At 37.9% G+C, this 12,127-nt stretch overlaps 1 protein-coding gene across 7 annotated transcripts in view; it reads right to left on the bottom strand.

Moving 5' to 3' along the window:
* Positions 1–837: 837 nt before the first annotated feature.
* The window catches only part of CCDC18 (coiled-coil domain containing 18), a 171,610-nt gene continuing 160,320 nt past the window's right edge, over positions 838–12,127 (bottom strand). For all 7 annotated transcript variants that reach the window (XM_075999855.1, XM_020283117.2, XM_075999857.1 and 4 more), the window contains one exon: positions 838–7,899. Coding sequence is in view for 6 of the 7 variants with exons in the window: in XM_020283117.2 (XP_020138706.2) it covers positions 7,864–7,899 (36 nt within the window). In the remaining variant the exon portion in view is untranslated. The remainder of the gene's footprint in view (positions 7,900–12,127) is intronic.

Genomic DNA, 12,127 nt, shown 5'->3' with positions numbered 1-12,127 from the left:
TTTCCCAGGAAAGCTAGCCTGTTTGGCTAGTTTGGGTCTTATTTCTACCCCCATGTCACTCAGCCATGACTAGTCTGCAAGTGATGCTTGTAGATATTTTCTACTCTTCCACCCTTATGCTGGAGAGAGAGATATCACTGTGAGCTGCGTGGCTGACCTACCTAAGAGGTATCTGTTGTGTCTTATTACTTGGTTGCCTTTCCCCATCTATACAATGAGAAAAATGCTTCCAAACTATTTGATCCAGCCATTCTAGTACAACTCCTGCACTTGCCTTCTTGCTAAACCCAAAGGCACATCCAACTGGTAGAAGGAACATCTTGAGGTTATTGTTCTTCTAATACTGATCTCTGGAAGTAAAATGCCAATTCTTCTTCTAGTTCTGGCAACAATCTTATCTAGCTGTGGCTCCTCATGATCCTGCAATCCATGGACTAAATTGTAAGTATAATTACTACCAGTGTACTCTATAAATAATCAGTAGGACAAGAAGTGGCAATAATTGCTACAAAAAGAAAGGAGAAGAAAACAGTGATAATTCTTATTTTAAAAAGGAAAAAAAGTAGGGTAATTTTTCAGTCTTCAGACATTCCAGCAATATGTGCAGACTACTCATTCCCACTACTCTTTTTTTTTTTTTTTTTTTTTTTTTTTTTTGAGACAGAGTCTGGCTTTGTTGTCCAGGCTAGAGTGAGTGCCATGGCGTCAGCCTAGCTCACAGCAACCTCAAACTCCTGGGCTCAAGCGATCCTTCTGCCTCAGCCTCCCGAGTAGCTGGGACTACAGGCATGCGCCACCATGCCCGGCTAATTGTTTATATATATATCAGTTGGCCAATTAATTTCTTTCTATTTATAGTAGAGGCGGGGTCTCGCTCTTGCTCAGGCTGGTTTTGAACTCCTGACCTTGAGCAATCCGCCCGCCTCGGCCTCCCAGAGAGCTAGGATTACAGGCGTGAGCCACCACGCCCGGCCCATTCCCACTACTCTTAATGAGGCTGTAACCGGTATCTATGACTACCCATTCCAAATTTCCCTGCTTGCAACTAATATCTGATTGGGGCCTTTGCCTACTAGGGTGATTTAAGCCTTTGTTTTTAGAAGTCTAAGCCCTTAGTGATCATCATCAAATGTGTCAAATTATACAAAGGCAATACAGCAGATTGGAGAAAAAGTTTCCAATGGAGGTGGAATAACTGGGAATCAATGGATATTTGTCCAATAAATGGTCTCTAATTTACAGATCATAACACTGAAGCACAGAGAGCTTAGATTAAGTCTTATGTGGCAAAGCCTGAATTTAAACCCATGCTGCCTGGCTCCAGGACAGCATTTCTTCATAGTTATGTTATGCTGCCTTTTGCACTGTTAGTGTGGAGATCGAATATAGGCCCTGGGCCTTCCATGCCTGGGATTAAGTCATGTATTAGCTCTTCAACTTTTACTAGCTTGTGACCAAGAACAAGTTACTTAATTTTTCTAAATTCAGTCTTTTCATCTATAAAATAGAGATATCCTTTGTCCATGGCGCAATGACTATCATTTAATAAGTACATTTATAAAAATGGTGGCAACTATTATTAATTCAATAAAAATTTATTGAGAATTCTGTGGTAGGCACTGCAAGTACAGTAGACATAATTCCTCTGTTCATGGATCTTCTGATAAGAAGGATCTGAACTAAGCCATAAAATGAAGATATCAGTATGTATAGTCCACATATCTGCCTCCCTTGCCGTAGTTTATGAACCTCAAGACTGACAAATGGGAACATAACAATAATTGTGAACTAAAGAGGACAGATCAGGAAAGAAAACAAACCTGGAAAAGCCAAAAGGAAGCAAGGCAAGGAACAGGAGTGAAGTCAGGAAAACTCATAAGAGAAAGAATGCCACCTTGTTTTCTTAAACCTAGCACATAATGTTTGGATTTTACAGGAAAAGTGGAGGGAATTGGTCAAGAGATTCTTGTCACAGAACAGGAAGTTAGAGTACGTGAAATGAGAAATGAACCATGAGAGATCCATGGAGATATTCTCAATACACTATAGAGAGTATGATTAAGGGGAAAGCAGTGAGAACATTTTTCAAAATTACCCTCATATACTAATTTGGACAACAGTCACATTTTGTAATATGAGCCAAGAGATAAAATCAAATGTGTCTCTCAGGAGAGAAAAATAAGCCTCTTTTCAGGCTAAATCCCCCTGCTGCCTGGCTTGTTTTCTTCACTGTAAATGAACATTGGGAAAAGAACAGGCTTTAAAGATTCTACCCAAATAATTTGCAGACCATTTTCTCAGTAATTATAATGTGGCTCTTTTTCAGTCAGGCTCACACATAGGATTTAATTCCAGTATTTGATAGCAAGTATTATTTTTAATATCTATCAGATACACAAAATATGTCTGAAAGTATCTTAATGGAATGTATGTAAGGGAAGAAAAGTGAGTTACATATATCAATTCTTGGAATGACCTAATATAAAATTCTGCAGATTTACCCTTACAAGCTTGGTTATGTAATTTGACCTAAATCATTGTCATGATTAAGGCCAATATTTACCACAATGAGATAGTATGTTGATTAACTGACCTATTATAGTATTTTCAGGAGCACATAATGATAAGTGTCTTAATTGTGACTAAATTACAGGCAAAGCGTTTGAGAAAGTCATTGTTCCCACATAAATCCCAGTTGACAGCATTCACCATCAAACCTATCACTTTTACTAAAGCTAAAAGTAGGGCTATTATTTAGATTTAGATCCAAAATATTATCCGTATAGTTTTTATTTGTTTGGAAGAAAGGGACAACTTAAGCACAAAGTTACATCCATTCTTTACACAGATCCCTTTTTCTTTGTGCCAACAGCTTTAATTTAAAGGATAACAATAAATTTCAATTTCAGAGGTATAATTATGTTGATCATATTGGAAAAACATGAACCAATACATTTAGTTTTAAGATCTGCCAACTGATCACATATAGTTTACCCGTGTTTATAGAATTTGTTGAGCATTTTAAATTCATAAATAATATTTAGCTTCTGAATAATGATAAATGCATACATCTATGCATATATCACCCATAACTAGTTAAGAATATTTTATTGATTCAATGAGCAAAATCTGATCATAAAATATATGCCATCAGAGTCCAGATATATAGCAATAAAAAGCTTAGATTAGAATATCTCACAAGTCTACATTAGCAATGATACTGTTATAAAATATTTATAACATTTTCTGATTTAAAAAAAAAGTCAGAGATTCATTCAATATCTTTCTGGCATTTGAAATGACACCTCTTCACTCTCCACACAACTGCTGATAGAAAATGACTCTAGACAAGGTCCCAAACAACTAGCATAGAGGGGAAATGGTTAGATCTCTGGGGCATCTTTATATTTTCACATTAAAATTCAATGTTATTAGGGCCCAAGTAGATAAATAATAAAAGTGGCATTCAAACTGGGTGTGATAGCATGTGACTGTAGTCCTAGCTACTCAGGAGGATGAGGTAGGAAAATCACTGAGACCAGGAGTTCAAGGTCAGCCTGGGCACCCTAGCAAGACCCCATCTCTTTAAAACAAAAAAGCAGCAGTCATAACTAGTGAGGAAAGTATAAATTATACAATCAATGAAGGGGACATTGGCCAATTGTTTGGTGGGGGAAAATATACCATGTGCCAAAATAAGTTTCTGGTGGATTAAAAATTTTACTATCAAGATTAAACCATAGACTTACTAGAAGAAAATATAGAAAAAAATTTATGTAATCTTGTGAGTGGGGATTATATTACATGAAACATAAAGCAAAGATTGATTTTCAAATGCATAAACTAAAAACTGCTTCAGAAATCACTAAAAAATGGCAAATGCCAAATGGCAAGGGGGAAAAAAAAGGGACTAAGAGTTAGTCTTACAAATCAATAAGGAAAAGATAAATAGCCAAGTAGAAAAATGGGCAAAGGGCTTCTACCGGTACATCAGAAAAGAATAAAAAGGGTCAATAAAGATAATTGTTTTGTTTTCATCAATAATCAAAAAGTACAAATAAAAGCAATATTAAAACACCATTTTTGCCTTTCTAATTGTTAAGGGTTATTTTAAAAGATAATGTCAAGAATTAGAGAAGGTACGACATCTGTTCTGGAAAGCTCTTTGACAAAGTATCTGAAAATGCATATCTTTACCAGCAATTCCACTTCAAAATAATGCTAAGGAAATAATTAATGATGTGTGCCATAAGATGTTCATTTTAGTGACCTTCCTCCCTCCCCCCTTTCTCTCTTTTTCTTTCCTTATCTTTTTTGGTTTATGTTTGATATTAGTGAAAATGGAAAAGATTAAAATGTCCAACAAAAAGACTGCTTAACTAAAGTATAGTAAATTCATTCAACATCCAATAAAAATGACACCATAGTTAATATATTTGAAAAGATGTTCACAATATATGGTTAAGTAAAAAAAAAAAATCAGGATACAAAACAAAATGTATTGTGGGAGGGGCCTCTCTCTCCCTCTCTCCTTACACCTCACTACACCACTCCCACCCCCACATGTACACATATTAGAAAGGTACTGGAAAGACATAGTAAACCATGGATAACGAAGATTACTAGATCATTAAATGTACTTTTGCCTGTCTTTCTTTTCTTTTCTTTCTCTTTTTTTTTTTGGAGACCAAGTTTCACTCTGTCTCCCAGACTAGAGTGCAATGCTATCATCATAGCTCACTGCAACCTAAACTCCTGGGCTCAAGCAATTCTCCTGCCTCAGCCTCCCAAGTAGCTGGGACTACAGGCATGTGCCACCATGCCCAGCTAATTTTTCTATTTTTTTGGATGACAGGATCTTGCTCTTGCTCAGGCTGGTCTCGAACTTCTGACCTCAAGTGATCCTCCCACCTTAGCCTCCCAAAGTGCTAGGATTACAGGCATGAGCCACTGTGCCTGGCCTATTTTCTAACTTTACATCAATTGGCAGGAATTATTTTTTTGATAAGCAAAAAAATTTTAAATTTAAACATATGTTACTTAGTATTAATAGATGACTTTTCAAAGTATATAAGAATCATCAGCCTGTTGGTTAAGTATATTTTAATTTCAGCATCTTGATAATTGTGATGCAAAATTCAGGGAAAAAGTTTGAATCCTAAAGTGCTGTAGAATTGGCAGATCATTTTTCATTTCATAAGTGATTACTTATAATCACTATTTTTTATTGTTGCTATGGCAATGTTTTATACACAGGAATGACTGAGGTTAGGAAATTGTGCCCTAAAAACCATATCAGAATATTAACTATGAAGTAAATAATGGTTTCCTGCTTTAAATATCACAAAGATATGGGAAGCAGTGGGAAGCAAGAAGCTTTATGTCACCATGGGGATAATTAAGTTCTCCATGGTGCCGTGCAAACCAACCTCACTCCAGCTTCAGGGTCAATGACTCACTAGCTCAGAGGGAAATCAATAAATATTTAAGCAGATACCTACTATCTGTACAAAGTGATTCTCATTACCCACAGAATGGTAAGCACTAAGTTAAATCCATCCTTTACATAGATCCCCTTTTCTTTGTGCCAACAGCTTTAATTTAAAGGATAACAATCAATTTCAATTTCTGAGGTATAATTATGTTGATTATATTGGAAAAATATGAACCAATACATTTAGCTTTAAGATCTGCCAACTGGTCACATACAGTTTACCCATGTATATAAAATTTGTTTATATACCCATATATATAAAATAATATTTTTAAAATATTATTTATTCAGAGAAATTAAGCAAATCCAATCTAAGTTAGTATTTTTAAACATTCTAGTTGGGGAGTCCTTAAGGTACATCAGAAAGCAAATTCACTCCAGAAACTACTATGTACAGATCAAGAATTAAAATCATTAAACTAAAATAAAAAGACATTTCTAGTGCTTCAAATATTTTTAAAAATAGCATTTCTTAAAACAATCCCCAGGGTAGTAAGTAGTTCATTGTAAGGATCTATGTTATTCTGGGGCCAATCAAGGGAGCTAACAGTCTATGTGGGGAGCCAAGATAGTCATTCATCAATTCATTCATTCAGTAAAATTTATTGAGAAACTACTATGTGCCAAGCAATGTCCTGGGCACTAAGCATTAAATGATGCCTAAAATATGGCTCCTGCCCTCAAATAGTTCACATTTAGAAGGAGAGATAAGATGTATAACTAAATCACACATATTTTAGGCCAATCTCAGTGATTGCTATATCCACTGTTCCTAGCAGAATTTCTCTGGCCAAGGCCCCAGATGAATAAGCAGCTGAGTGGCCATGTTCTGCACAGAGTGACCAACCTACCTCTTTTCCCTACCTGCTTTCCCTACCAGAGCTGAGAAAAAAGTCTTGGCTCAAAAGTTTCTCCCAAGAGAGGGGCAGGGGTAGTGATCAGATTGTCTCTTTAAGAGTTTCCACGTGGAATACGGAGAGTGAGTAAGTAGGTAGTAGGAACTGAAGTTGAAGCTGAAAGGATTCATAGAGAGAGACCATTCGTTATGTCTTCAGTAGACCAAAGTTATGAGAAAGCAAAAGGCCTGCAGTACATAAACAGGGGAGGTGCTCAGGAGTTGGTGGTAGCATCATTGAGGGAGGAGAAATGAAGAGAATCATCATTACTGCCATGGTGGAGGATTAATGAACTGCAACTGGAAAAGGGCCAATGATATGACCCAGTTCTTAGGACTGTCTCTATTCTTGAATATAATTATTTAATATGAGACAATTCTTATCATATAGCATTAGGATAATAAAAAAACTCAAATTTCATAGACTTCTGTTTCAGCATTGAGAAACTAATGGACTCAATTTCCCACAATAACTAATGATAAAACTGGATAAAATAAGTAGAAACAACTGTTTTTAGACATTGGACAATAGATAAGCACAAAGTTGTGTTCCTTGAGAGAACAGACACAAAGAAGTGTAAATTACAGCAAATGAACATTACTTCACAAGCAAAGAAAATATTAAACATCTATTTAGAAATAGTTTGCATTAATCCTCAATAAGCACTTTATTTCTAGAGTAATCTATATATAATCTAGAAGCTCTCATGTGTAATCCAACATTAATGTATGATGATAGTGCATCAGTGAAATATTATTTTAAGCTTCCACAAGTGACCATAGGAGAGAAATAGTTAACATTGGGCCCACTGAAATACTATGAGAGTTACTTTTATAAAAATTAGGCTATAGTCTCCATAATGGATTATACAGCTAATTTAATTCTCTAGAAATCTACCTATAATCTTACAAAATATTTACAGATAATCAGCTTCAAGTTCAGACTTGGAAATAAACAAAAGAACTCCACAGTATTTGCTTGAATCTACTTAGATCAATAATATACCTGAAATTTGGTAGCTTGTGTGAGCAAAGACATACTGCGCATTAACACTGAAGGAACTGCTGTGAAAAAGAAGGGTAGAATGATTAGCACTGAAACCACTGCATCTTTATAATGAAGGAAAATTTTCTTCATGCAGATGTGAATAATACTTATTAACAAATGAAATACTGGACCATGTAAGTGGAGAATACATAATTTTGGCTGTTATGGACAACATAAAGTCATATATAATCTGCTCATCATACAAAACTAATTAGTATTCCAAAGTACCTTACTATTACTAATAAAAGATATATTAACCCCGCTGTGCTATTAAGATATAGGCTGAGATTCTGTAGCAAAGAAATATCTCACACAATAGATCATAGGTAAGTGCTTCAGGCTGCTAGCAGGGTTCTGCTCCATGAAGCTATTCGGGGTTCCGGTGCTTTGAATCCTTTTGTTTTGCCATTCTCTAGGGTGTTGTCCTCATTTACATGGTCCAAGTTGGGTCTGAGTTCCAGTCTGTGTGAAGGGAGAAAGAGAGACACTGAAGGGCAAGCAGTTTCCTTTTTAAAGGAAACATCACTTAGTCTATGTAAGTGATGTGGAAGCAGGGCATCTTATAATCCAATGGTAAGGATTTAATTTCACCGTACTTAGTGGCAAGGGAGGCTGGGACATATAGTCAGCCTGGGCAGCCATGCACCCAGCTAAAATTTAGTTATTATGAAAAAAGGGGAGAATGGATTAGGGGGGCAAATAGTCATCTGCTACACTGATATGTAGGCATACACTGCGGGTGGAGGTGAACTAGGTTCAGTTTTTTAGGAGGAATTTTGTCAATAGGCATCAAAAGCCAGAACAATGTACCCAGCCTTCGACTTAAGAGGAATTAATCCTAAGAAAATAAAATACGCATGAAGATTTAGTTATAAGGATATTCATTTCAGAGTTATGTTAATAGCAGAAAAACTGAAAACTGTCTAAATATTTACCTGATTCCTTACTGTGGAGGAGAGCCACATATGTGTCCATGGATACCAAGTGACAACATCACCACATTTACTGGGCCAACAACCATAATCTCTCAATGTTTATAGGTCACCATTGCATGCTTTATCTATAGCATCAGATGTTGAGTGCCTCCTATGTGCCTTACCCTGTTCTAGAATTTTGACATAGCTTATTTAATTTAATCAATCCTGCAAGACAGGTATAAATATATAAATAAATAGAGGCTCAGAGAGTTTCAGGAACTACTTTAAGGTCAAATAGCAAATAAGTGATGTGATTAGATTTGAATCAGGTTCTTCCTACTGTGCCTCATACATCTTTTCTCATTTGTCTTGCCTTCCAGGATTGCTGAGTGGAGCACGTTGCTAAGGAAAAAGTAGTGTGCACATCACAGGGTTTCCCCGGAGGAACCTCACTTGAGGGGTTTGTGGGGAGAACTCTCAGCCCTCAGGATTCATCAAGGTGTTTATGTTTATAACTAGTAGAAACCAACTTGAACTATTTTAGGTAGAAAAGGAGAAATTAGAGCTGGGTGTGGTGGTTCATGCCTGTAATCCTAGCACTTTGGGAGGCCGAGGCAGGAGGATCACTTGAGCCTAGGAATTTAAGACCAGCCTGAGAAACATAGAGAGACTTCATCTCTACAAAAAAAACCACCAAACAAACAACAACAAAAAAAAAACAGAGAAAGAAGAGAGAAAAGAAAAGGAGAAATTATAAGAAAATAGGGCCGGCCGTGGCAGCTCATGCCTGTACTCCCAGCACCCTGGGAGGCCAAGGCAGGAGGACCACCTGAGTCCAGGTGTTTGAGATCATCCTAAGCAAAAGTGAGACTTTGTCTCTACAAAAAACACAAAAATTAGTCGGTCATGGTGGCGCATGCCTGTAGTCCAGCTATACTTGGGAGGCTGAGGCAGGAGGGTTGAATGATCCCAAGAGTTTGAGGTTGCTGTGAGCTATGATGACAGCGCTGCACTCTAGCCCAGGTGACAGAGACAGACTCCGTCTCAAAAAAAAAATAGAAGTGTCTCATTGAGCCAAAGCAGGAATGTAAGCAGCCAGGCACCAGAAGGGCTGGCACTAGAAAGGTCAGCAGGAACTCAGAGAGAGCTTACTTCATTTCTCACTTCAATTTTTCCCTCAGCATCTGGTTTCTCAGTTATTCGAGCCATAGGGCAGCTGGCAGATGGCAGGCCACAGCTTCCGTGTTTACTTTTTACAATTCCAACCACATGGAAAGACTCACTCTCTGCTCTCATCCACACTTCCAAATTCCCTGGGAAGGGACTCTGCTCGGCTGAGTCAGCGGCCTATCCCCAATCCAGTCACTGTGACCAGAGGGAGCCTGGGGGATGTTGTATGCAATTCTGCCATAGGTGAGGGGACCAGTTAAGGGGTTCATCGTGATACATGAAGATTTTCCAAAATGTATCTGCAGGACAGTTCTCCAGGTGGTGTTGGAGGGAACCAGTGTTCCCCAACTTCTTGCCGTACTTACGAAGAATAACTATAGAATGCGCTGGGAATGCAATATCATTAGACAGGGAGGAACTGCCTGAAACAGCCTGGGCCTTGTTCCTGTCCTAAAGAATGTAACATCTTAAGTTAGGGAAGAACTGCCCTAGACAGCCTGAGCTTTGTTCCTTTTTCCCTTGGGAGTTCTTCAAAGCTTTGCCCAGTGAGTCATGTTGTTCCTGAGGTGTCTAACCCTAAGGTATATGACCTATGGCAGGCTGCCTTTTGGCGTCCTCTAAGGGGGTTGCAAGTGGGGCATAGGCAAGTCCCCATCTTCCCCAGGCAGCTTTCTTGAACCTTGGGGAACTGGCTCACAATGTATCCCAGGCTTCTTTTGTCCCTTGCTGCCTATCTGTAAGTAATAAATCCACTTCATATCACCTGTGTGTGGATGTGTTCTGTCTAACCAGTCACAGGCAATTGGTAAAAGTGCAGCTCAGGATGCAGTGCAGTGGGTAAAAGTGTTTGGACTGGTGGTTTGCCTAGTGATGATCTTTGCTGTCCTCCATGCAATGGGAGTCCTCCCACGGGCTTGGTTATTATGAAACTGCTTCATAGTGTCCACTACATGAGAGCAGAGCTATAGATCTTGTGCATCCAGGCAGGAATGATACTCCTCCCTTGAGGAAAGCAAATGCGCTGAGAGGTAGTCAGGGATGTGATTTTCTGCAGTTACACAGATGTACTTTCTTTTTTTTTTTTTTTTTTTTTTTGAGACAGAGTCTCGCTTTCTTGCCTAGGCTAGAGTGAGTGCCGTGGTGTCAGCCTAGCTCACAGCAACCTCAAACTCCTGGGCTTAAGCAATCCTACTGCCTCAGCCTCCCGAGTTGCTGGGACTACAGGCATGAGCCACCATGCCCGGCTAATTTTTTTATATATATATATTAGTTGGCCAATTAATTTCTTTCTATTTTTATAGTAGAGACGGGGTCTCGCTCAGGCTGGTTTTGAACTCCTGACCTTGAGCAATCCGCCCGCCTCGGCCTCCCAGAGTGCTAGGATTACAAGCGTGAGCCACCGCGCCCGGCCAAGATGTACTTTCTTGACATATCTCTTGACCTTGAAGGTCAGACTAAAAGGGAATTGAGAGAAGTATTGATATTTTATTTGTCTGTGACATTTCCTATAAAAATAAGCAGTTATCTTTCTCTACAAATGACAATCATCAAGTTTTTTCAAAAGAATTGATTTCGTCCCCTTTACATCTTGCTCAATTGATTTGGTGGTAACAAATTTAAATGCTTATAAATGGGCTGATTTAACTAATATATTCATTAATAATACAAAAGTATATTCTGATATTTGCAGTACCACTTATTGAGAAGTAGTAAGAGTTCATTTGTTATTTGCCCAGAAACATCTGCATATTAGCCAGAGATTACACTGGAAGAAAGACAGAGATGGACAGAAAAGACTCAGTCAGGGATAAAACTGGGATAGCATTTCCAATATATATATAAAAAGGCCAGTCCTTTTTTTGTAAATCCCAAAAGTATTATATTTGGAAAATACATATAAATAATTCATTTTGAAAATTATACCACCAATTAATAGCTTATGTGGCCTAAATATGTATAGGAATAAACTGATAAAATCTTAAAACCTTGAGCTGCTGTAACCTGGAAGGGTACTTATTAGTGTTACAGAAAATGGCGGTCATTTCCTATCCATTGGGGAGAGAGAGTTTTCAGCTGAGACTCTACAGACGGTCCCCAGTTTAGGATGGTTCGATTTAGGATTCCTTGACTTTACAATAGTGCAAAAGCAAAACACATTCAGTAGAAACTGCACTGTGAGTGCCCATACAACCATTTTGCTTTTCACTTTCGGTACAGTATTAAATAAATTACATATGATATTCAGCACTTTATAATAAAATAGGCTTTGTCTTAGATGATTTTGTCCAACTGTAGGCTAATGTAAGTGTTCTGAGCATGTTTAAGGTAGGCTAGGCTAAGCTATGATGTTTGGTAGGTTAGGTGTAGTAAGTGCATTTTTGATTTACAATATTTTCAACTTATGATGAGTTTATTGGGCCATAACCCCATCTTAAGTTGAGGAACATCCATAATTTGTAAATTATTCTTTTTACATAAAAAGAGAAGAGTTTAAAAGACCCTTCCCCTCATCACACTATGGGAAGAATACCTTGGAGAGAGAGACAATGGCCAGACCCCAGCAATGGGCAGAAGGCATTTTTTCAGAGAGAATTAAATCTTAC

Source organism: Microcebus murinus, chromosome 2, assembly GCF_040939455.1.
Source record: "Microcebus murinus isolate Inina chromosome 2, M.murinus_Inina_mat1.0, whole genome shotgun sequence".
NCBI classification, from domain to species: Eukaryota; Metazoa; Chordata; class Mammalia; order Primates; family Cheirogaleidae; genus Microcebus; species Microcebus murinus.
The sequence above is the reverse complement of the archived record's forward strand: the minus strand, read 5'-3'. Positions and strand labels throughout refer to the sequence as shown.